This window comes from Gymnoscopelus braueri (assembly GCF_963280865.1).
Source record: "Gymnoscopelus braueri genome assembly, chromosome: 3".
NCBI lineage: Eukaryota > Metazoa > Chordata > Actinopteri > Myctophiformes > Myctophidae > Gymnoscopelus > Gymnoscopelus braueri.
Genome location: NC_137612.1, coordinates 5,473,677 through 5,501,565, shown reverse-complemented (window position 1 = coordinate 5,501,565; position 27,889 = coordinate 5,473,677). Strand labels below are relative to the sequence as shown.

Genomic DNA, 27,889 nt, shown 5'->3' with positions numbered 1-27,889 from the left:
ATCAGTGCTGTTGTTGTACCTATACCAGGGGTCTGGGACCCCTGGTATAGGTACAATCTTTAAAATCTTTGTGTGATATGATTTTTCTTTTTTAACATTAACCACTTGAACCCTAGCATCCCTATTCTGAGGAGAGGAGCTACAAGCTCACAACGCGCTGCGAGGCGTTGTGAGCTTGTAGATCGGCTATTTTTGGCAAAGAGGTATACAGTAGGTGCACAGGGTAAAAAGAGCAAAAAAAGTTTCATCTGAAACACAATTTTATACAATATAGAGGGGGTCCCTGCTTCATCTCTCTCTCAGCTAGGGGGTCTTTGGCCTGAAAAACGTTGAAGACCCCTGGTCTATACAGCTGTATAAAGGCTGACCATTTACCATTCACAAAAATAATACACAATGTAAATGGTGCATTTATACAGGGCCTTTAGCCAAAGCTCATTGCTGTACATTCACCCCATTCACACACACCCCACGACGATGGAGGAAACCATGCATACCTGCAATCCCTCGCAGACAATGTAACTCTATGACTATCCATCATACAAGCCTATAATGTAAACCCTGCCATGGCAACGACAACAACCTCTGGTAACCATGGAGACAGGTGTCAACAACACCCCGCTCTCCCGTACATTCTATCATCTATCTATACCTACCGCCTTAGCCCTCATCCTGGCTCCCTTCTTTCATCCTCCCCTATATATACTTCCTCTCTTCCATCCATCATCCTTCCTTTCCATCCAGTCATCTCCTGTACATGTACTGTAACTGTATTATCCCTCTCTCTCTCCCACCAGCCATCCATCTATCTATTATGTCCAGGTTCACACATACAGAAAAGAGAGAGAGAGAGAGAGAGAGAGGGTCTTAATCTACTCAAACTCAACTGCTGGGATATCTGATCCTCTGTTATCTACATTACCTCTAATGGTGGGAGGTTAAGAGAGAGGAGAGAGAGAGAGAGAGAGAGAAGAGAGAAGAGAGAGAGAGAGAGAGAGAGAGAGAGAGAGAGAGAGAGAGAGAGAGAGAATTACAGAGTAGAATATCAATTCTAAAAACAATTGCAATTAAAAACAATATGTTCGCTTTAAAACATATATCATATATATTCAAAGATGTGCTAAAATATTTCACGATTTTAAAGATCTACAAGCTCGTAGCCTGGAAAATCTAAAAATGACACAGATGCGTTCCTGGTCTTAATCAATTAATCATCAAGTAAAATGCAATAATGGTGACAGGCCTATGGGTACACCAGTTTAGTTGTGTACGTACTGAGGGCTCTGCCACACAGCAGGGTTTCTGCAGTCCAAGAGAAATGTCAAATACATCCGTTTGTGGGCAGATATAGCCTCCTCTTTTAGCACAACAGCAGTAGGTGAGTCACACCAGCATCATGACCAGCAACGGCCTACGAGCTTCTATTTGGAGCAGACAAACAACAGAGGAATGTGGGGTGTGCGCATGTGTGCGTGCGTGCGTGCGACATGCGTGTGTGTGTATGTGTGTGTGTGTGTGTGTGTGTGTGTGTGTGTGTGTGTGCGCTCATGTGCGCGCTCGTGTGCACGCTCATGTGTGTGTGTGGTGTAACCAGATGGGGTTTATAGTGTAACAGTACGAAGGTAGTTTCATTGGGTTTGACGTCAGACACTTAAAAAAAGGAAGTAAACAAGAAGGAAAGCAGGACTGCACTGGTCTCCTTAACTATACGTTGATATATTTAATTCATGCTTTTGATTCATTTCCACTTCCAAATGCCTCTGCATGAGGACAATTGACTCATAGCAAACAGCCTTTACACATAACGATTTTCTTTACAATTGAGTAAACAAATTACTTCACATAAACAAACTAGCTTGCATTGCTTGAATAATAACTGCTCGCAACATTACTCATGCAGTATTTGGGGAGCGTATTGTCTAGGTAGCACAACAATAATTAGCAGAAATGCCACACCTGGCCTGTTGGTGCATGGGGTGGTGCAGGCCTTTTAATGCTGTGAGGCAATGGTATCGATGTGAGACTTAGATATCATCAGGGATTTAGGATATCATAATATTGTGACATGGCTTACATTGTTGCCATTCCTGGTTTTAAAGGCTGCGTTACAGTTAAGTGATGTTAAAGGGCAAGACCCACTTTGGTAGAGGTTTGGGTTGTGTTGTTACCTTGCCATGATGTAACTCCAAAGGTGGACAAGAAATAAAAAATAATTGCTCCATTGATTAGAAATTGATTATTCTAAATATACTCCTCATTGACTTGCATGTACGGTTAAACAGCTCTCAATGTCACTCTTTTAGCATGTAAATGAATGTAAACAAAGTTGATTCAGACAATATAGAACATCACCAAACCCAGTAGTTTTTTTTTGTAATAAAAATGTTAACTTCCTGTTGATTTAGCTATTTTTATCAGGAAGAAAACCAGGATCTTCAAATAGTAAAATCAACAGGAAGTTGACATTTTTATTTAAAAAAAAAAAATAGTAGGCCTACTGGGTTTGGTGAAGTTCTATATTGTCTGAATCAGCTTTATGATTTTGTCCATATCGCACAGCCCTACTGAGAGGTGAGCTGTCACTAACGCCTCCATACTAACGGCCACTATACGCCAGGATAACTGTAAACTGTAAAATGAGGCTAAACTGTGTGTAACCAAATGGATTCGAAACCTTGGTTTCGAACCTTCGACCTTGGACTCGAACCTTGGCCAGGAAAACCACATTATCTAGACTACCACTCAGCCAAAGGGATGAAGGTATATCCACTGAAAAGCACTACACTGTATGACATCCTTCAGTGTGGATGGCTGAATGCATGTGCGTATGTGGCACACAAACTCGTGGCATATTATACGGTGCAGTGTATTATAATATGCACGAGATTTTCATGCTTTATGCATGCGTGTGCATGTAGTTGTACCGCATGCATAACACACACTAATGTCCTGTGTGTGTTCGTCCATGCGTGTCTAAATGTGAGGCGGACAATGAGAGAGGTGCACAGCAGTGTGCTCGGGGTCACCGCCACGGACACGTTTCACACACCGTGACGTCACCCCCTGAGTGGTTTACAGCAGTTTTTCATGTGAAGGACCCCCAAATTGACACTCATTAGCCCGCGGACCCCCATTTGAAAAGATAAGCCAGGGACCCCCATAAGAGAAGATTTTTTACGGCTCTAGCAGTGATTCTCAATCGTTGTAATTTAAGGACCCCCCCAGTTTGACATGCATTAGGCTACGGACCCCCATTTAATGGCATTTCTATCTCTGGGACCCCAATTTATATTGTAAAATCAATGTTAATTTAACTCTGAGAGTGTACAAATGGAACCAAATGGTCCATTTGGTTCCATTTGTACACTCTCAGAGTTACAGACCCATAAGGGTCCATTTGGTTCCTATAAATAATTTAGCTGGGGACCCCCTGGTATCCCCTCAAGTACCCCTGGGGGTCCCCGGACCCCACTTTGAGAACCAATGGTTTACAGTGGTGGAAGAAGTATACTCACATTTCCAACTTAAGTAAAAGTACCACGATATACAGTAGAAATACTCTGTTAAGTGAAAGTTCTGTATTCGCATTTTACTTTGAGTAAAAGCACAAAAGTATTGGCATCAAAATGTACTTAAAGTACCAAAAGCAAAAGTACTCATTATGCAGAATGTCCCATTTCAAGTCTTCATTTCAAGTGTTGAAAATGTATACAAATCTTTAGAAAATAGCAGATCTACAAGCTCACAGCGCGTTGTGAGCTTGTAGATCGGCTATTTTCAAACAGCCGAAGTATTTAGGGATAAAGTTGTATGTTTTGAAATAATAATAAAACATCGACAAAGTAACTAGTAACTAAAGCTTTCAAATAATTGTAGTGGAGTAAAAAGTACAATATTTGTCTCTGGGATGTAGTGGAGTAGAGTACTGAAAATGTTAAATACTGAGCCTGAACTCTGCAGGGTTTAGGGTTCAGAGAGGTCACAGGTTCCATTCCAGTTACAAGCAGTACATGTTCCACAATGTTTGTCCTCAGGTCTGTAGGCTGCGGCCCACTGCTGGTCGGTCAGTCAGTCGGTCGGTCGGTCGGTTGGTCGACCAGATGTAACCCTAAGATGAGTGTCCTTATAGCTCTGGTGTGGTTTAAATTCCCACCCTCTGTCTCATGAACCAGTCTCTGTGTTGTGCACTTGTTTTGTTGTGTTTGGTGGTTAGGAGACGAGAATGAAGAACCAGGAGTCGTGCGGTAGAGCAGTGTAGTGTTGTTTATATCAGCTCTTGTCACCCAGTGTTGATTTTGTTTTAGTCAATAGTCTTTTGAATGAAATCCCATTTAGTTTTAGTCATATTTTAGTCATCTGAAATGTTCTAGTTTTTGTCTAGTTTTAGTCGACTAAATATCATAAGATTGTAGTCGACTAAATCTACAGTTGATTTTTGTCGACTAAAATGTATTGTGGCGGTGCCTTGATGGCGTCTTAATGGCTGATTTTACAGGTTTACAGGTTTAGGGATGGCCATATGGAGACATTTTATTAACTGGTTACCGTTAGGCCTTAACACATTGACCGCCGGGCCCGTAGTTCTACGGGCCGTTAAATCCAACGGTTAAGCGCCGATCCCGTAGCCTACGGGGGCTGTGGTGCTTTTTCCTTTTTTTCGAAATTTTTTTTATTTTTCAATTTTCTAGGGGGACCATTTTCAGTGTAACACCACCCGAAGTCAACCGGAAGTGCGATCCCGTTTTTTGTTTCCCGTCTGCCTCCATTCTAAGTCGTACACAAAAAGCCCTGTAAACCTGAAACCTAAAATGTAGTTTTTCATCCTCGCATTTCCCATGTTAACATAAACGGTCAGAACTCAAACATGGCGGCTCCGTTTGACACGTGGTTTGGACTGGTACACGCAGGGAGATGTTGCCGATGTAAACAGACCGTGTACGGCTCAATCTTAAGGATTTTAACAAGATCTATGGCGACGTGAAAAAAACAAAAAACAACAATAAAACGTTGGCACTGGTGAGTACATTATGAGACTAACCTCTGGCGGTCAATGGTTAATTAATCGATAACCGTTAACTCATTCCCTGTACTAGAACGACTAAAACGACTTTTGTCCTTTAACCCCCTCTGCCAAGAACGACTAAAACGACTTTTAATTTTTTCAAAAAAAAAAATCTTTTTTTTTTTTTTTCTTATTTTTTTTTTTTTTTTTTAACCCAAAGACCAAGGAGATATGATTTTTTGAAGATCTAGACTCCCATCCACTTCCTTGTTAACTTAAAACTTAAACATTTTGTATCTCGGCTCCTGAGTACTTTTTTTTTTCAATGAAAAATCTCTGGCAGTGGGCAAACGCAAAAAAAATAAAGTTCTGGCAGTGTTTTTTTTTTTTTTTTTATGGCCAAAATACTTTTTTTTTCAAAGGGCCAAGTCTACACAGTTTGTTTTGTGTCTCCAGCAGAGTTTCTAGTGTCTCTATCTCTCTCTGGAAGAGGTTGCACATGAACTCTGCAGCCGCACTGAGGCACTCCAACACTAACAATACCAATACAAAGACGAGGAAGAAGAAGAATAAAGTGGAAGTTACGTGTGGTTGCAAGTGTAGACTTGGCCAAAAAACTATTAGAAACATTTTTTAACGGTTAACCATTAACCGTTAGTGTTAACCGGTGGCCAATTTCTTAACGGTTAACGGACCAACGGTTAACGGTTGGCCAACCCTACTTGGTTGCATGCTGAAAATAGCCGATCAACAAGCTCACAACACGTCGCAGCGTGACGCGTTGTGAGCTTGTAGATCTGCTATTTTCAGAGCGCAACACCCGAGCGCAACCAAACATAAAATGACTTGTCTTTTAGTTCTACTGGATCTCTTCTCCACTCGTCCCTACCTAACATTTTAGTCTAGTTTTTATTTGCTGATGAAATTGTCAATATATTTAGTCTCAGTTTTAGTCATCGTAATATAGTTTTTATTTTGTTTTTCGTCAGTGAAAAAAGGTAGTCGAACATTTTTCGGCAGAGTTTTAGTCGACAATATCAACACTGTTGTCACCTTTCTATTCTCAATAGTAGTCGGTCAGCCAGCCAGCCAATCAGTCAGTTAGTCAACCAGTCAGTCAGTCAGTCAGTCAGGCAGTCAGTCATTGAATGGGTAAATGACAACACATAACAATAAAATAAAAAAACAGCAACTGGAATTTGTAGACCGGAAAACGTCTGTTACTTTCAAATCTGTGGTTCGGAGAATACAAAAGCATTTCTCAAAACCTGGGCAGGGCACCAACCAAGGACACACAAACATGTTCCGGATTAAAGAAAATATCCCACAAAGCCAAGTTGAGAAAGAAATAAAATCAGGAAACAGCCCAGAAACGAGATGCAGGCAATTGAGTTAATAGGTTTAATTCGAGTTCTAACAGGCCCTTGGCAGACGTTGCCACGTCTCTGCCAGCGTTAACCCTTTAAGGCCGGGAACGCATCTGTGTGTCATTTTTTGATTTCTTTGGGCTATTCAAAAAATAGCAGATATACAAGCTCATAGCGCGGCACCGAGTGCCGCACTATGAGCTTGTAGATCTGCAATTTTTTTGCAAATCTTTGAATACATATATACATTTTTCAAAGAGAACATTTGTAACTCAACTCTTTGCTTCTGGGGAGTCTACAAAAGTCTTCTAAATCCTAAAGGTCCTTACACACCGGGGCGATTTTTTTCATGCGAATATTACGTTTTTTTTTAAAACCTTATAAAGTCAATGCAAGCTTCCACACCAGTTTCGCGGAGCGAAAAAAGCGTCTTTTAATTATTCGGAACGAGTCCGAATTTTGCGTATATTCGCATATTCGCCGGTGTGTAACCGCCTTAACAGTTTAAAAAAAAAAACGTATGTTTCTATATCAGTGGTTCTCAAACTTTTTCATGTCAAGGACCCCCAAAATTATATGTATTTGGCCGCGGACCCCCATCTCAAAATATTTAGATCCAGGGACCCCCCAGAAGCAAAGATTTGAGTTACAAAGATTGGCTTTAAAAATATATATATTCAAAGATTTGCAAAAAAAATCAGGATTTTTGCAAAAATGTGCAGATCATAGAGCTCATATTATGAGCTTGTATATCTGCTATTTTTGAATAGCCCAAAGTATAAAATAATGGTTTACGTGGTTACACAGATGCGTTCCCGGTCTTAATGGGTTAATTTCAGTGGTGTTTAGATGAGGGTTATTTAGAGTGAACTACACAGCACAGAGTACAGTCTCTGGACAGCAGCAGACCTTTAGAGAGACGGATGGACGGTTCAATCTGTGCCATGTTTTTACACTTGGGTCTGATTTCTCTTGAGAGAGGCAGGCATCCAATTCCTTCCTCTGAGTTTCCATGGTTACAGCCAAGGATATAATAGGACCACTGAGTGTCAATACATCTGGTAATCATACCCAACAAAATGGCCTTGCTTGCAGACAGTGGAACTGTTTTTTAAATCCTTTCTTGCACCATGTAAAAAGATGGCTTTAAAATAGCATCATCTGAAATGACACTTAACGGATGCTTTTTATGACAGCAGCCACCGTCCTTCATCAGAGACACTTTTTTCATACTGGATTTTAAACAACGAACTCATTGAACTTTCTCAAAAAGCCCCAAATGTTTTTGTCACTTCTTTCTGTCGTCCATGTGCTGTGATTATTCTCAGTCATAATATGTGTCGCAGATGTCTGTGGCTGCATGGGACTGCAGACAAAAACAGACATTATTGCAGTCCATTTTTTACTTTTTCTTTATTATTTTCTGATTATGTGGTCCTCTTTCCACCACTCTATATATTGTCGCTTTTTTTTGTAATTTAATGCCCTACTTGATCATCCCAAGGCGTCACTCAAAAGAGTCAAAAGTAGTCGATTTGCAAGCTCGCAACGCGGCGCGAAGCCGCATAGATAAAACCATAAAGCTATTGAAAAACATTAATCTTCCTCTCAGCAGAGCTTTAGACGTATTCAGTCCGGCCCTCTGTATGTGATCGATGACCTGATGCAACACCTTACCAACGAGCAGTGGTGGAAGAAGTACTTGGATATTTTTTACTTAAGTAAAAGTAGCAATGCCACAATTTAAAAATACAAGTACAAAAAAAATACAAGTAAAAGGCCTGTGTTCAAAATGTTACTTGAATGAAAGTACAAAAGTATCGGCATCAAAATATACTTATAGTACCAAAAGTAAAAGTGCTAAAATGTTTGAAAAATAGCAGATCTACAAGCTCACAACGCGTCGCAATGCGACACGTTGTGAGCTTGTAGATCGGCTATTTTCAAATAGCCTATGTATAAAATAGGGCTGAAGTGGTTAATGTATGTTTTATAATATAATAATTTATATCTGCAAAGTAACTAGTAACTAAAGTTTTTCAAATAATTGTAGTGGAGTAAAAGTACAATATTTGCCTCTGAGACGTAGTAGAAGAGTAGAAGTAAAAGTATTGAAAATTGGAATTACTCCAGTAAAGTAAAAATCACACCCAGTGTGAAGTGGGCGGTGTGGTCATCACAGTGGTCATCATAGTGATGGAAGCTCACTTCCAAAAAAAGTGGATTTTTGGAAGTGCATAATCCTATTTATAAGTTATTAATGTCATCATGTGTCTCGCTAGCCAATCACAGTGCTGAATAGAGTCAGCCAATAGAGTCAGCCAATCACAGTACAGCTAGTGGCCCACTAATGGGCCAATCACAGTGCAGGAAACTAATACTAATGAGGTGTCCCAACCCTACTTATAGGGGCGGCTACACCGCCCAAAAATACCTAAACATTTTACTTAAGTACAGTACTTGAGTAAATGTACTTAGTTACTTTACACCACTGCCATGAGTGGCTCACAGTCACACCAACCACTATTCTATTCTTCTCCATTATATCACACACACCATGATTGAGCGGGAGAGAGAATGTGAATCTAGGGTTCGAGGGTAAGAGGCTAGTGGTGTGTGAGTATTAATAGGATATGTGGGCTATCCAGTTGATTTAATCAGAGTGTGTGGTGAGCAGAAAATCCTATTTCAGATATGGGTCCACACTCCACACACACAGTTAAGCCCCCCCCCCACACACACACACACACACACACACACACACACACACACACACACACACACACACACACACACACACACACACACACACACACACACACACACACACACACACACACACACACACACACACACACACACACACAGCAGCACGTGTCAAAGAATCTGTTGCGTTGCTGGATTCATTCAGTGGTCATGCACTATATGTGCTGAATCAATGTTCTCACGTTTAAAATCAGTGTACGGAACAACAAGCCCACAATGGTGTAAATAAAACGACTGTTGAACAGGACCATTTACAATGACAATTTAGACATTTAGCAGACACTCTTGTCTTATCCAATTGCGATATCAGAGTAAATAGCATGAACTGTAGTGAACAAACTGACACATGGACACTAGACAATAGTGAGACAAATGTGAACCAACATAGGCCTACTGTATATCTGCATGGTATAACTAACATAGATCAAAAATAGGCGACAAGAAGTGATACAAGGAGGCCGGAGAGAGGAGTGCTATAGGACGTAAGGTGGACTCCACCTCACGTATATATGACCCGGGGTGACCCCCCCCCCCCTACTATATAAAACTCATAAAAAATATAATCACTCCACACGTTGTGAGATCGGCTATTTTTTGGCGAAGATATCAGCTATTTTTAGCAAAGAGATTTGGCGTAGATTGTAAAAAGAGCATACAAAGTACAACTTAGGTCTGTATTACTAAGTATGCTAATAGACTATAGAGGGTTTAAGTGGTTAACAACACTGAGGAGGACCTCAGCTCACCAGCAATTTTGTCATCAACAGTGTTTACCGTGCAATGCAATGACATCTACGTTTGTGAATCCCATAAACATCACCAGGTTCCTGTTATGGTGGAGGTTGGCTGTCCACACAGTGTCCATCCAGCCTCCTGCTGTGACTCAGTGTGACTCTAACTTCCTGAGAACATGACCACTGACCACTCCACCACATGAGTCAGTGCCAGTGTTGCCATGTCTGCTTAATATAAGCGTAAAGTGGTTTGTAAATATTGGTTAGTTGCAGGTTGCAGGGTTTTATTATTGTTTAAACCAGTGACTCTCAAAACATTTTCATGTCAACGTCGTACCCTCAAATTAATGTATGTCCACAGAGCGCCATCTGAATTTCTTTTTTTGTGCCAAGGACCAGTACCCCGTACCAGATTTGTGTTGATAGAATGTTTAACAACATTAACCACATTTGAGCTATGAGCTTGTAGATCATCTATTTTCAAATAGCCGATGCATATAGGTTTTTTAAGTGCTCATGTGGCCTACTAGGTGCATCTTTTGGGCTTGATTTCATAGACCTGATTGCTTATTTCTCTCACACAATCTGGCAACACCGGAAAGCCAACATCTTAAGCACTTAGCCTAAAGGGGAAATCTTTGAATATATATATATTTTTAAAGCGAACATTTCTAACTCAAATCTTTGCTTCTGGGGGTCCCTGGAACAAAATATTTTGATGGGGGTTCGCGGCCAAATACATATCATTTTGGGGGTCCTTGACGTGAAAAATATTGAGCACCACTGATATAGAAACATAGGTTTTTCAGAATACTGTTGAGATTTAGGAGACACGTAGAATCGGCTTCAGGTCTCAATGGGTTAACTTGTTGTGTTTTTTCGTATATTGACGCCCTACTTTTTTAGTGATTTTTTGGGCCTTTTCTGCCTTTATTTGATAGAATACAGTAGACTGACAGGAAATTGGGGGAGAGAGATGGGGAGTGACACGCAGCAAAGGTCGTCTGGAAACGGGATTCGAACCCGCGACACGCTGTCAGGCGACACGCATTAGCAGCCTAGGTGCCCGGACTGCTACGCCAGCCGTCGGGGCCAATTAACGCCTTACTATTTTGGAATTTTAATCCTATAACCCATTGATACCTGGAACGCATCTGTGTCACTTTAGATGTCTTTGGCTATTCAAAAATAGCAGATATACAAGCTCATAGCGCGGCACCGAGTGCCGCGCTACGAGCTTGTATATCTGCTATTTTTGAAAAATCTCGAAAATATTTTTTTTAGATTTTTTTCAAAAAACTGTTAGGATTTAGAAGACATTTCTAGAATCTTCTCAGGTCTTAAAGGGTTAAAGTAACAGTTTTGGACATATGAGGTTTCTTTCCACCCCGACAGAGACGTTATACACTGTGGAGGGGAAGTAAAATATTGACTCAAATTGTTGGATTTTTTTTTTTACGAGTGCTGAAGTGCTGTGTTGTTTTGCTTGACACACAGTGGTGGAAAAAGTACTCCAATTCTTTACTTAAGTAAAAGTACCAATACAGCTATATAAAAATACTCTGTTACAAGTAAAAGTCCAGAATTAAAAATGTACTTGAGTAAAAGTACAAAAGTATTGGCATCAAAATGTACTTAAAGTATCAAAAGTAAAAGTACTAAATATTTGAAAATAGCAGATCTACAAGCTCACAACGCGTCGCGGTGCGACGCGTTGTGAGCTTGTAGATCTGCTATTTTCAAATAGCCTAGGTATAAAACAGGGCTAAAGTGGTTAATGTATGTTTTATAATATCATAATTTATATCTGCAAAGTAACTAGTAACTGAAGTTCTCAAATAATTGTAGTGGAGTAAAAGTACAATATTTGCCTCCGAGATGTAGTGGAGTAGAAGTAAAAGTATTGGAAATTGGAAATACTCAAGTAAAGTACAAATACCTCAAAATTGTACTTAAGTACAGTACTTAAGTAAATGTACTTAGTTACTTTACACCACTGTGTTTTGCTTGACACATACAGAGCAGGGAGAGTGCAAAGGGTCAATGGTTTCCTAAATGGATGCTTCCCTAAGGAGAGGACCTGCAGCTTGGTGAGGGAGGAGGAGGAGGGGGATACGGAGCTCCATTGATGTCTGCCTGCGGTGGTCTCCTTATGATGGGGGTGAACTCTGCATAAAACCTGTCCCCCGAAGCGTGACACTTTCTCCATGACGCCCTGTGTGTGAACCCAGTCCAACCCCTGCTGTAAAATGCTGCTAGACCACTTATTATCCCTGAGTACCAGTGAATGAGTGGGGCAGATTTTTTTTACAGGTCCTTTTCTGTCTAGAACGCATATGAAATGCCCTTTATAAAAACATTTTTCTTACATTTTTGAAACCCATTTTTTCACCCAGTGCCAATGCTGTAATCCTGGGCGCTACTCTCCCTCTGCCAGCCTGGGGAGAGCCCCAAACTGAGCTCATGCTTCCTTCGATGCATGAGGAGTGAGCAGGCCGCTTCTTATCACCTGACAGGGGGGAGTTTCCCCGCTAGGACGTTGCGTGTGGAAGGAACGCGTTATTCCAACCAGTTCCTTTCCCCTCCATCAGGCGCCCCGGCTGACCAGGGGGAGGCAGTACAGAGACCAGATTACTGCATGTTTTTTTGTGAGGGTACCTACCCTTGGGGACACGGGGAGAACACAAACTCCACCGACCCCACCTAGGGTATGGGCACTGATGACACGGAGGACAGAACACGCCCACGCCCACAGCGTACCCGGCAAGAATCGAACCCAGGACCTTCTAGCAGTGAGTCGACAGCGCTACCGACTGCGCCACCCCCCTTTATAATTGTTACAGCCACATTTTAAATATGTTACATTATTATTATGGACATTTTATGTGCCTCTTGTTACCATGTCTATGTTCATCTATATGTATTATACTGCCACATACTAATAATTTCATGTAAAGTGAATTGAAATTGGATTTTGGTGGATTTCTATAAATTAATTTCATGCCTAAATCTCAATTCACACAGCTCATCAAATAATCACCTCCTGTGGAGTTTGCATGTTCTCCCCGTGTCTCTCAGGGTAGTTAATACCCTCACAAAAACATGAAGTAATCCTGGTCGCTATACCGCCTCCCCCATGACAGCCAGGGCGCCTGATGGAGGGGAAAGGAACTGGTTGGAATAACGTGTTCCTTCCACGCGCTACGTCCAACCGGGGAAACTCCCCCCTGTCAGGTGACAAGAAGGTCAGTTGGCTCTCATGCATTGAAGGAGGCATGAGCTCGGCCCTGGGCTCCCTATAGGCTGGTGAGGGGAGTGTAGCGCCCAGGATCACTTAGAAAATTGGCACTGGGTGAAAAATAAGGGTTACAAAACCGCGGGATAAAAATGTATTTAAAAAATAAAATAATAATAATCACCTCACACACATACCTTCTTTAGCTGGTAAAAATAAAGCCCTCACACCACCATAAACTAATGATCTTATAAAAGCATTAACGTGGATGCAGCACCTGCCCAGATGGACATAAAGAGGATAGGATTTATATTTTGGTTTGCATATGGACGGGTTAACAGCAGGGTCATTGTGTTTTCAATCACAATATGGACTGTGTGCGTAAACATGCATTAGGAGGAGTGGTTTGATGTATAATATGTGAGTGGTGTGAAATGTAAACATGGTGAAAATAACAAGTCACCGCCGTACAAAAGAGTATGAAGAATTAAAGAGATAGTTCACCAATTTTTTTTTATCGATTAGTAACCCCATGGAGACTTGAATTCATGGATATTTTTTTGTTTTCGTCGCATTCCTAAGCCAATAATCAAATTATAGGAATGCGACAAAAACAAAAAAATATCCATGAATTCAAGTCTCCATGGGGAGACTAATCGATAGAAAAAAAGACATTTTGGGGTGAACTATCCCTTTAACCCATTAAGACCTGAGGCCGATTCTACATGTCCTAACTGTTTTATGAAAAAACGTATGTTACTCTGTCAGTGGTTATCAAATTTTTTCATGTCAAGGACCCCCAAAATGTATATGTATTTGGCCACGGACCCCCATCTCAAAATATTTTGTTCCAGGGACCCCCCCAGAAGCAAAGATTTGAGTTACAAATGTTTGTTTAAAAATATATTTATATTCAAAGATTTGCGCAAATTTTCACAATTTCTCAAAAATAGCAGATCATGAGCTTGTATATCTGCTATTTTTGAATAGCCCAAAGTGTAAAATAATGCTTTTTAGCTCAAATTAAAATAAATGACACAGATGCTTCTCCAGGGGTTAATGCTCAGCTGACGGGAAGAGATCAGATCTGGTGATAGTTGTACAACCTTGAAGAAAGGTTGTACAACATCTCAGAGATGTTATCCCAACACTTTACAGCAGATAAGGGAGCGTTGGGGTGCAGATGGCAGAACGTCTGCTGTTGGGCTGCTGCTTTTCATGCTGTACACTACACTGCCTGGTGGCATAAAATAAAAAATGCGAAGCCACTTTGTGGGCTATCAAAGCAAACATGCAGTATATCAATGTCAAACTACGGTACCACTGGGGAATTTCAAGGCACACGAGGAGACTCAGTGCTCAGCATAATTTCGACTTTGAAAAATCATCCGCAATGTTTTCAAGGGCGACTCAGTCTCCGTGCTCCCGTTGGCATCTAGTTTCTGGGTAGAATACCGACCGACCGACCGACCGACCACTGGCTGGTAATACACACACCTGTCTGCTGCGCGTGTGTGTGCGCGAGTGTGTGCGTGTGTGCGCGACTGCGCGTGTGTGTGGGTGTGTGTGTTAACTCATCAAGACCTGAGGCTGATTCTACAAAATGTCTTCTAAATCCTAACATTTTTTTATTTATTTTTTTAAGTATGTTGCTATTATCAGTGGTCCTCAAACTTTTTCATATGGACCCCCCAAAATGATATCTATGTGGCCGCGGACCCCCATCTCAAAATATCTTGTTCGAGGGACCCCCCAGAAGCAAAGATTTGAGTTACAAATGTTCTCTTTAAAAATATATATTCAATGATTTGCAAAAATAAATCTAAAATAGCAGATCTACAAGCTCGTAGTGCGGCACTCGGTGCCGCGCTATGAGCTTGTATATCTGCTATTTTTTTAATAGCCAAAGAAATCTAAAAATGACACAGATGCGTTCCCGGTCTTAATGGGTTAATGTGGTATTTGTTACAGAAAAAAGGGCCCCTTTCTTGATTAGAAACACGAGATTAAAAAAAGGAGGAGAAAAAAAACGAGTTGGCAAGTTGGACCGGTGGAGAGAGGCAGTTGCCATGACAGCCAGTGCAACCGGACACCAGTGGCGACAGCCGTGCTAATTCCTCCTCCTCCTCCTCCTCCTCCTCCTAGAGAGGAGGCCGAGCCGAACCGTAACACATTTCCTTATTTCACAGATGGCTGACCAATACAAATGCGTTATTATCTCAGAGAGAGGCAAACGACACAATGATGTGGCCGAGAGAGGATTATAGGAGATGACGCAGGTATGCATGTGGTATAAATAGAGCCGCCGATTTCCAGCGATAGGAATCAGGGCGCCAGCAGATATCTCTACAGCAGCCAGAAACTGTATAATCTTAAGAAGAAAAGACAGTTCAGATACTCTCTCTGTCTGTCTGTCCATGACCGTGAACAAACGCCAGACAGCCAACGATAAAAAGGCCAAATCGCACTTTTATCCTTTTTAATTTGTTTCCCTCTCATGCTCATGCGGATCTAACCTGACTCTGCCAGATGGAAGAAGCTTGCGTCACATTAATGCAGATCTATACAGTACAATAAAAGCACAAGGAAACGATATCATAACAGACAGTAACAGTCTCCAAGACCTTATATATAAACCTCAACATACATTACAGATTTCTATCATGGTTCATGAAAATACATATTATGCCACTTTGTTTTTTGATTGTCATAAAAAATATTAAAATGTTGGTCATCATTGAGAGAACTGAAAAATATGATTGTAAAATGAATGAATGCATGGACGAGAGCAAATATACACGTATGTATGCATTTATATCTATATGAGTCTATATCAGGGGTTTTCAATCAGTGGTCCGGGGACCACCAGTGGTCCTTGGGGGGGTTCCAGGGGGTCCCCAGCAAAATTAGTTAAGATAGCGTCACAATCATTTTAACCACTTAGCTTTGGCTATTCAAAAATAGCAGATATACAAGCTCGTAGCGCGGCACCGAGTGCCGCGCTATGAGCTTGTAGATCTGCTATTTTTGAAAAATCATGAAAATGTGTATATATATATATTTTTAAAGCAAACATTTTTAACTCAAATCTTTGCTTCTGGGGGTCCCTGGCACAACATTTTCAGATGGGGGTCCGCGGCCAAATGTAAATCAATTTAGGGGTCCGTGGCATGAAAAAGGTTGAAAACCACTGGTCTATATATGATTCCATGTGTTGAACTTGAAATAGTTGCAACATGCACTGTATTTCATGATGACAAAGCTGTCTGTGTACACGATGACCAAAATAAAAACACATTTTCAAAAAAAGAAAATCCACACTATTCACTGTACTTCACACTACTGTAACACACAACTCCTCAGTGCTCATTTATCCGTTTGTACACTCTCAGAGTTAAATTAACACTAAGGATTTTTTTTTGACTGTGTATTTGCAACTAAACAGGGGGAACGCAGTGCAAAAGGCTCTGGAGGATATGAAGGCCAAAGGAAAATCTGCGTATTAGTCCACTGAGGACCAAGAACAAGCATAGTTTGCATACATTTCCCATGAAGTGAGGGGTTCATGAAGTGCATCTATCAAAACCACATGTAGTTCCACACACAGAGAGAGGTCGTGTGACCTGAACATCTGTCCCATGCAGCTGGAAGTCTGGTGAGGAACCACAGTCACCACAGAGCATCTCGCTAGACTAGACCAGTGGTTCTCAACCTTTTCAGGCCGTGGCCCCCCAAAATAATCATATTTGAACTGGGGACCCCCCAAAATAATCATATTTGAACTGGGGACCCACCAAAATAATCATATTTGAACTGGGGACCCACCAAAATAATCATATTTGAACTGGGGACCCCACACCCTGAATTGTAGGAGTTGAGGCATTACATTTAGTTTGACTCGGTTCCATTGTGAAAATAGGAGATCTAAAAGCTCACAACGCCGTTAGCGCGTGTAGATCAGCTACTTTCAAAAATGTTGCCTCTTTCTATTATTTGACAATTTCGCCAATGTTTGACCAGTTTTCATCCTATATTAGTATAGTTTGTTGATTACTTTTGATGCAGTAATGGTCTTTTTTTCTTTTCTTTATTTTTTAGGCATTATACATGTCTTAAAAGCCCTTAAATTGTCACTTTACTGTCATCTATGGACGCCCCCAATATCACGTGGATGAGAACTAGCCTCGCGTGGCCACACTATATCACTGCGTGGATATGAGTATGGTGCTTCTATGAGGATTTTTTCCCCCCCCAAGGGGCGGGATGGCTCTGGATGCAATTGGTTAGACCCTACAGCCAACTACAGTCTCCCATATTTGAATACTGGGCCCTGATTGGTCACCCTAGACTTCGGGAGCAGGAAATGGATTCACAGCGGAGCGGTGCCAGACCCAAATCGCCGAGGGCACAATTTGTATTTTTGCACCGGCAGATTCGTCTGGTCCCAGGCTAGTTGAGAACCACTGGACAAGTTGAGAACCACTGGACCAGACTACAGTAGAACGCAGTACCCAGGTAACACCATGCAGTAGCTCCCAGTGGTGGAAAAAGTACTCAAATGTTTTACTTAAGTAAAAGTATCAATACTGCAATGTAGAAGTACTCTGTTACAGGTCTGGTGTTAAAAATGTACTTGAGTAATAAGTACAAAAGTATTGGTATCAAAATGTACTTAAAGTATCAAAAGTAAAAGTACTGAAATGTTTGAAAATAGCAGATCTACAAGCTCAACAGATCAGCTATTTTCAAATAGCCTATATGTATAAAATAGGGCTAAAGTGGTTAATGCATGTTTTATAATGTAATAATTTATAACTGCAAAGTAACTAGTAGCTAACAATTGTAGTGGAGTAAAAGTACAATATTTGCCCCTGAAATGTAATGGAGTAGAAGTAAAAGTATAGATAATTGGAAATACTCAAGTAAAGTACAAATACCTCAAAATTGCAATTAAGTACAGTACTTGAGTACATGTACTTAGTTACTTTACACCACTGGTAGCTCCATAACGGGCCATGCACCACCATCATTCAATTTTAGTTGACGATTAATTATCATAACAAACAACTGCGATTAACGATAAAACTGTGTTTTTGGCATCGAACATTGGAACATAATAAGCCTAAATCACATTTATATTTGCCTTTTAGGCTTTGTAAACAAACACTGCACGCACGGGACGGATATGACAAATAACTTAAATACCAGTCTGTACAGAAATGACTTGTGGTCAAACAAGGCCATGCATTAAATCAAATGTTTCCAAAATAACCCATTTACAAGGCTCTAGATCGGCTATTTTTTGCTATTGTTTCCCTGGAACCCCCCCCCCCCCCCCCCCCCCCAGGGACCCCTGGGGGTCCCCAGACCCCACTTTGAAAACCAGTAGCCATAGCCAACACACTTTCATACAGAACAGACATGTCACAAAGGCCCTATTGATTGATTACTTCCTCTTCCAGGTTTAACAGGGAAGCATATTAGTGTTGTGGTGGATGGGAATGGTCCATTCTATTATTTCTATACGGTATGAAACCTGAACCTGATATTGATTCTGTGCAGCAAATCTCAAAGCCTGGTATAATAACTGTATGAAATATGTATGTGAACCAGACCGACCGGTGCTGCAACCATCTACACGGGAACCATGCAAATTGCAATGCAATACCTCCAGGGGGGGTTTTGTCAAAATTCTATTTTTTTGCCATGGACATTCAAAATGGATAAACAAACATAAAGAGCTATAGCCCTAAATCATTGGTTCTCAAAGTGGGATCCGGGGACCCCCAGGGGTCCTTGGGGGGAGTACCAGGGGGTACCCAGGAAAAACTAGTTAACACGGCATCACAATAATTTTAACCACTTTAACCATCATTTTATACTTTGGCTATTCAAAAATACAGGCTCATAGCACGGCACCGAGTGAAAAATAATTGGGACAGGGGGTCCACAAGCAAAAAGAAACTTTTTTGGGGGTTCCTTGACATGGAAAGGTTTGAGGACCACTGCCCTAAATGACCATTACAGGTCTGTAACTCTGAGAGTGTAGAAATGGAACCATTTGGTTCCATTTCTACACTCTCAGAGTTATAGGCGTCCTTGAAAACAAAACGTTTGAGAACGTAACTGTCCAATGGACTAATGGACTAATGTGCCATACATAGTGTCATAGTAAATCAGTGTCATACATATTCTGAAGAAGACTGACATTCACTTTGGGTCTTGTGATCAAAATAAGAACATTGTGGTATGTAAAAACAAAATCTAAAATTTGCCATGGACGAGGACAAGTCTTGCCACGGACTCTGTATGGAGATCTCTGTATCTGCCTGTCCTTGTCCCTGTCATGCCCATTGCCCATATATGGAGATCCCTGATGTCATCCATATATGCCTATATATGGGCATATCGGTCAGATTGGAAGTTCTGGACAACCGCATATCCGAACGACTCGGCGCGGGGCATCGCACTCCCGCCTCGAGTCCTGGCCGATACGCGCGTCGAGTTTGAAGTCGGTCGGCCCCATATATGCGCATGACCATATTTGGCATAGCGGTCGGATCGGCGGCTCTGGACATATATATGCCGCCCTATAAATGGACGTCAAAATCGTTTGTGTTCTGGACAACCGCCTAGCCGACCGACTCAAGCAAGCCCAAATAAGCAACTATACACTTCAGAAACAAGCCCAAAGAAAAGCAACCCGCAACTATGATTATTTACAAGCAACTTTACAGGAAAACAAGCCCAAAGTCGCTTATAATAAGCAGACCTGGCAACCCGTCGGCCGACAGTTTGCAATAGTATCTGTTGTAGTCTGAGGTAGTCTGTTTGGTGGAGAGCCACCTTTACAGCAAACAATAACAGACTCTACAACTCTCTCTCTCTCTTCCTGTGTTTCTGCTGTCTGTCTGTTTTTCACGACCACGTGTGAACTCACTCAACCTGCCTGTCTGGACAGAGATAAGGAGAATAGAAAGGAAACAGACAGACAGACAGAGAAGCCCTTTTCACATAATGAACTCCAGACAATAATGTCCAGAGAATCAGGTCGTGATTGTCCACAGACAGATGTATCTAATAAGTAGGCAGTGTGTGTGACTTGCTGTAAAACTTTGAAATCTGCAGCCAGTGACATCTCAGAATAAATACAATACACATTAACATGCTAATTTGGGCAATTGTAAAGCAAACAGTTAAATTTTTTTAATGATCATTGGCTCAGATGCACTGTAACTGGGGTGTGGCTATGGTTGATTTATAGCACTGTGTGGGTTTGACATAAGACACTATGGCGTTTTTCCAAGTCTGTGTCGGGATGCACAAAACCCACAGCTATGCGACTGATAGCTTTGGAAGCCAGAGAAGCCTTTCCAGATTGTCTGTATACCATATCTGCACTTTTGATATTAACGTTCAATTGATTAGCCTCTGTTTTTAATCAGAACCTGATATCAACCCGAAAATCTACCTGTTGACCTCCACTGTCCAGCTGGATCACTCGCTCGCTCGCTCGCTCACTCACTCACTCACTCACTCACTCACTCACTCACTCACTCACTCACTCACTCACTGCCCATTTGGCAGACAATTATGAACGAAAAATTAATGAAATTAATGAAATTACATTTATTGCTTCAGTTATTTGGGTTGTTTATCCCACTGGTTCTAAAAGTGGGGGTCTAGAAGGGACCCCCAGGGGTCCTTGAGGGGGGGGGGGGGTTCCAGGGGGCCCCCAGCAAATGAGGAGCAATTTAAGCGCTACCTTATATTTCGGATATGCACAATGCATTGTGATCAGCTATATTCTTGAAACCTTGACAAACCTTGACAGAATCGTCTCTTAGGGGGGGGGGGGGCTCTTTTCAGATGTGGGTCCGCAGCCAAATACATAACAATTTGGGGGGCCCTTGACGTGGAAATGTTTCAGAAGACCACTGATTTATGCAATCAAGCAGTGATTGCAGAACAACAACCACCTACAGATTAGACCCTGTTGATTGAGGAGAGAGCGAGGCGGACACACATTGATATTCTGCCCGTGTGTACGAGACGACGGCGCAAAGCACTCAGACAGGATGACGTCTGAAGAAGGAAATCTCTTCTTCACCTTCAATACAGGACGAGTGAAAACTGTGGCTGACTGAGTGATGATTGACATCTAAAAGCACTACTGTCTGGGACTCATAGAATCTGATTACAATCCTATAGCACTAAGAGCTTAAAGCCTGCATGGCACAAAGGCTTTGCAATAAAGGTTTTGTTATAGAATGAAAGGCCGCTTGCAGGTGACTCATGTGTTGCAGGAAAGGTCAGAGCACAAGTTATTTGACAGACAAAAGGGAGAATCAGAAAAAAACGGTTGAATTTAAAAAGGTGCATGAAAGAGCTGCGGATGCGCTGTACCTTATACAATGCACGTTTTCGTTCTCAGAGAAACACATACAATACAGCTGAGCTGACACTCAACTGTCAGTCCACACACACACACAGGTTAAAACCTGCAGTGGGTGTGACAGAGAGAGAGAGAGAGAGAGAGAGAGAGAGAGAGAGAGAGAGAAGTTTACATTCTATGCACATTTGATATCCGCAGCTATTTGATATTACTTAGATTAGATTTACACGAGAGACTGCACACTCACTTCATGTACATCTGATATTTGTTTTGACATTTGATATTATGTTTTACTCTTACTTTCACTCTTATTCGATCTTCATTTAAAACAAAACTGCATTTATTTCATGGGAAGCTTGCACAAAAAGAATCTCCCTCACTCTTTTATATTCCTATATCCGGTTGTAAACTTGTGATGTGACAATTAAGTGTAGTTGAGTGGAGATGTTTTTAGAGAGAGAGAGAGAGAGAGAGAGAGAGAGAGAGAGAGAGAGAGAGAGAGAGAGAGAGAGAGAGAGAGAGAGAGAATAAAAAGTAAGAGCAGACTGGTGAGGAGAGAGAGTGAGAGGAAAGACTCCCTCCTGCTGCTCCTCTTGTCCCTGTTGCTCCAGTGTTGCACAATAAGCAGGCAGAGGGCCCCAGCAGACCAATAGGAAGACCCCCTCTGACAGGCTAATCGCACTCAGATGCTTATAGCCTCCACACATGGCCGATCGGCGGCTTTCCATTAGAAAATCACACTCAGACACTGTACTGGTAGATCAGTGGTTCTCAAAGTGAGGGGGCCGGGGACCGCCCCAGGCTGCTAGGGGTCCTTGACGACGGGGTTCCAAGGGGGTCCCAATCTAAATGATTGATAGTTACAAACCAAATGGACCCAAGTTGTCGGTCTGTGTTGCTGGTCTATTTTTGCTATTCACATGTCACATCTAAGGGCTCCCATTTTAATCTGATCGGTTTAAACTATGAGAACTATTTTCTCATAGTTATAATATATCAAAGCGCAATACACCCCCCCAACTGATTAGCCTGGCATTGGCCAGACTGAAAACATGGATTCACTCTCACGTTCCTCCCCGGTATCAGTCTGGACTTCGGCCCATAGGGGAGGGACAGCGAGTGCATTTTCCGGCAGCGGCTGCTGCCGCGGAGCTGCCGCGGAGCTGCCGCGGCGCCAGCTTTGGGAGTGTGCTGCGTTTGTGTAACGCAGTCCCCACCAATATTATTTACGATTCTGTGCCTATCGGTACATAACTCGGACGGCGCTTAGTCGAATAGCAGACCATCGGCCGGTCGTCGCGGGCACTCGCGCCTGGAGGCGCTCGGGCGCGACTCCTTGGCCTCAAGGTCTGCTGAGTCGGCGCGCCTCCGTCATGGTCCAAAACTATACTTTATCGGCGGAAAAAATAAGTTGACTGCCGCTCCTCCACCGGCAGTTCCGCAGCAGTTCCGCTGCTCCGCCGGCAGCTGCCGCTCCACCGCCGGCAGTCACTGCCGGCAGCTGCCGCTCCTCCACCGGCAGTTCCGCGGCAGCAGCCGCTGCCGGAAAATGCACTCGCTCCTTCTGCCATAGGGAGCGAGTATGAGAAATCAGAAAATGATCGGGCCAATCAGTGACTGCGTTTCAACTGCTGTCCGTACAACAGTGAAAAGCATCAAAATAATTTTCTGATTTCTCATACTCGCTCTATGGGCCGAAGTCCAGACTGATACCGGGGAGGAACGGGGAATCCATGTTATCAGTCTGGCCAATGCCAGGCTACCAACCGATAGTGTCGCGCAGTTGAAAGCATACAGGGAAAATCTGACACTGATCGGATTAAAATGCTTTTTATTGAACAATACGGAATATACGGGTACTTCTGAGGGGCCATGGGGTAAGAAAGAAACGTACTATAGAAAAACAATGTTTTAAATCTGAACGTTTATGTAGGTGTACGGACCCCAAGTGCGGAAACCCAAGACTATTTTGAACTAACTCCACGACAGTCTTGTATCAAGGCTAGGCTCCAAGGTAAAAATCACCATGCATGGCCATCAAGGGAATTGTCATTGTCATCATTTACATCGCCCCCTTTATCATGACCTGTGTTAATATCATGATTGCCATGTAGTCATCATTTAAATCATAACGGTGTGTATATGACATCGTAATGGTATGAACGACAATGCCCTGGTCTATAACAACACCCCCCACCCCCCCCTCCATCGCTTGTAAACCGGCTTCAAAGAAAGAAAGTGCAACCTCAGCTTCTGTTGACAGCGGTGGAATTTTCCCAATAACACTCTTCACAGGGCTGTGGGAAAATTAGATGAGTGGAGCAAAGAGGAAGCGTTTGAAACGTCTGTTCTCTGTCCATGTTTTCCTGTGGCCTGTTCTGTTCTGTTCTCTCTCTGCACTGGTGGGGGGGACGGGGGGGTGGGGGGACAAGACAGACCAGACCATCCATCAATACGCTGACGCCTGTCACCTGGGTTCTCTAGTCTACAGCTGCAGCTGTTTCTCTCACCATTAGCCACACCACCAACCCTATAGCTTCCCTAGTATTCCCGGTATGTCACAGTAGGTGAACATTTGGCAGAAATAGGCATCCCGTTGCATAGCTTTTAAGCACATGTTGACATACCAACAACAGGTACCAATATGGTGGTTAAAGGTTAGCATACAGATCTGTTGGTCTGTCCATACACGTCCCTAGGATAAACAACACTACTTGCCATACAGGAAGACAAGACACACGCACACACACACACACACACGCGTACACGTACATGCACACGCACACATGCACACACGCACACACACACACACACACACACACACACGCAAGGCAAAAGGCCCTGAGAGACAAACAGTCACCCCATTGTAGAGGGAGGAAAGAGGAGACATAGAAAGCGACAGGGAGAATTAGAGAGGGAGCCCTACATACATGCAGCTGTATCGCTGATCCAGAAACAAGAAAATGAACCACTCATTGATTCTCACTGCCACTGCAAATGAAGACAGACCACTGGACCTTCTGCCACGACAACACTGCTCTTTGGCATAATGAATGAGGTGTTGCCTGGTGTAGCTTCTCTTATCAATCTCTCTCTCCTCTGCTTCCTCTTCTTGGCCCATACAGGAGTGCAGCAGCCACATTATGGGCACGTGGGCAGAGTGTGGCTACTCTACCCGCCAGGCGGGCATTCAGCTGGAGACATGCCCAGCTGTAGACTCCTACTAGTGTCCCACCGGTCTCTTTGCCAAGCAAGGCAAGGCCGCCCTGCCCACCACCACCTCCACCACAAGGGCATCTATCTCTGCTCTGGTCTCTTTAATCATATAGGGGCAGAGTGAGGGTCTGTCTTTAACCAGACAGGCTGGGTTGCACCCAACCTGTTAGGCTGCTATATGCTGCAACACACCGACTCCCCATTATGGACAGGATGAAGATTAACAGGCTATCAGTCAGTCAGCAGCCGTTAATTGGTCACATTTAAGGAATGTTCATCCTCACTCAGGAGGACCTTGCAGACAGTGTGCATTTTAAACATTCACATTATTAGGCGAGTTCAGCTTAAAACAGTGACAAAATGATGAGTCCTATTGTACAAGGCTGTAATGTTCCCTCTTCATTTACAGTGAGATGGTAGCATAACATTGGGGAATCGATTTTGGCGACACCCCTGCCAGTAAATTGCAGCACAATTTAAATATATCATATTTTCATAACGAATCATAAAAGGCCGATGAAAGAATAATTGTCAAGATAGGACGAGAGCACGATAAAAGCTACAGCCCCCCAAAAAAGCACAAACAACATTTCATTAAAAAAAAAATCACCGCCTATATCGTCTCCAATGCATTCGCTATAATAGATATAGTTATATAATATATAACAGAATTAAGCAGCGGTCCGCGGACCAGCGGTGATTCATTCCTCTATGTATGAGAGAGAGAGAGAGGGGAGACATGGTGCGTAAAAGGCGTGCCATTTTTTTGCGCACCCACCACCCTGGTGTGGCAGTGCCAGCCGGCTGGACACACACACACACACACACACACACACACACACACACACACACACACACACACACACACACACACACACACACACACACACACACACACACACACACACACACACACACACTGATCCATCCATTTCTTACCTGAATCGGGGTGAATCTTTTATACATTCTTCAAAGTCCACCGTCATATTTGCGTTTTTCTTCTGGTCTATTATATTCCTCCTGGTGTCTGTCTTCACTCAGTCTCAGCCTTATTTCATGTCGCACCGCTGGAACAACCGTAGAGAAGGTGTTCTCAGACGTTTATATTCCCTCTCAGTCAGTCAGTCAGTCTCTCGCCCCCGTTGACACACAGTCTGTGACACAGAATGCAGTCTCTCTCTCTCTCTCTCTCTCTCTCTCTCTCTCTCTCTCAACGCATGGTAGATTACTACTACAGTACTATCTACTACTACCAGCACTACACTACACTATACCGCCGCTGTCTGGCCAGTCTGAGGGAAAGAGGCGAGGCGTTACAACAGCTGCACCCAGTGACCAACCGACCCGCCTAAAAGCAGAGGGAACAGCCTTTACAGAAGAGCACCCTATGAACAGCACCCTGCTATGAACAGAACAGCACCCACCACCACCACCACCACCACCAGTCAGCCAAGCAGGAGCTACAACACACAAAAAAACGCAATTTGGACGCACGGATTGATTGATTGATTGATTGAAATTTTTATTAGGCAAAAGAATGTAAAACAACACAGTTACATTTATAATGCTTTTGTCTAAAAGGTCCGGCCAAAAAAGTCCTTGCGGACTTGTTTCCGTTGGGGTCCTTGAGTTAATTTCATAGACAGTAGCAACCAAACAGTTCAAAAATCAACATGAAAATACAGATAATACAGAAAAAGTACCACTATGTACAAAAAAAGCATTTAAAAATATATGTACAAAAAGAAAGGGGGGGGGGGAAGCATGGAAAAATAAAAAATTATATACAAAAAAAGCATGAGGAAATACAAAATATGTACAAAAAGAGGAGGGGGGGGGGGTCGTCTGTCTTATGGGAGCACACAAGTCCGAGAAAGGCAACGTTGCACCAGAAATGTTTTAAATCGCATTTATTAATTAATTTTATTTTATTTTATTTTATTTTATTTTATTTTATTTTATTTTATTTTATTTTATTTTATTTTATTTTATTTTATTTTAGCCTATTTTATTTGAATGTTTGTTTGATGTCTGACATTTTATTTGAATGTTTGTTCGATGTCTGACATTTGGTATTTTTTAGCAACACTAAACAATAAAAGCCTGGAGATCGAGGCTAGACATTTGGAAGCTGAATGTACTTTTTTATGAGATTCGCCGACTGGTAGAGAGGTAGTGGTGGTGGTAGCCCCTCTGCCCTCATCAAGTATTTTATTATGGGCTATAATACAATATGGGTTCATTTTAGCCTACAAGACAGAGGGTTTGTAAGAAATTAACGACCTAGTATGTATAGTACAATTAAATGTAGCTGTTTCCTAATGAAAACCTGTGGCTTTTAGAAAATGGTTTGAGTTTTTCTGTCTGTCTAGTATCTGTCTATCTGTCTATCTAATTATTAATTATAGGCCCTACTTGTGTGTGTGTGTGTGTGTGTGTGTGTGTGTGTGTGTGTGTGTGTGTGTGTGTGTGTAATAATGTGTTTCCCACCATATGTACGTGTAATACTTGTGGTAATTAAAACAAAATAAGATAAAAAGATACCATAATCCTATTAAAATACGTTTCCCCCTCCAATCCTAAAAGACAGCAGACACGCCCCCTGCTCAGTGACGCAATCATAAAGGGACACAAGTGTGACTGCTGCAGGACCCTCCACTGCATGTCTCCCCTATGCATGTCTCCTGTCTCTCTTGACGTGAATAATGTAACAGAAACCTATCATACATAATATATCTCAGTCGCATTGAAGGGCTTATATTCATTTCACTTATAGGATTTGCTGTCAATAATTTATTTTTCGTAGATCTGAACAATCACGAAAGAATAAAAACGATATATACAGGCAGACAGTGTATTATATATTCTGTCATCCAAGATGGTACTTGTCAAGATGCCCGACTTTAACAGCAAACACACGTGGGCTAGATTTGCATTATGTTATCAATATGATAATGACAGTCGACTTAATATTATTATTATTATACCGTTGATGTTGTCTACATGGGTGGTGGTCACACTGGTCAGTGGTAGACAGTCTAACAGAACTACGTGTGTGTAGAGGACTACTACTACACACGTTTCCGAGGGTTTTTGGACGAGTCGACTCTCTGGGTGACGTGGTGTCTTTGTTCAGTTTGTTCTTGTAGTCAGGGTTGCCATGTCTGCTTTTTA

General features: G+C 42.2%; 1 protein-coding gene across 1 annotated transcript in view; it reads right to left on the bottom strand.

The window, feature by feature from the left end:
- Positions 1-26,038, bottom strand: part of LOC308083047 (arf-GAP with coiled-coil, ANK repeat and PH domain-containing protein 3-like) — a 151,237-nt gene extending 125,199 nt beyond the window's left edge. Inside the window, exon 1 of the mRNA XM_080425159.1 lies at positions 25,655-26,038. Within this exon, the coding sequence (XP_080281285.1) occupies positions 25,655-25,701 (47 nt within the window). The 5' untranslated portion in view covers positions 25,702-26,038. The remainder of the gene's footprint in view (positions 1-25,654) is intronic.
- Positions 26,039-27,889: the final 1,851 nt, after the last annotated feature.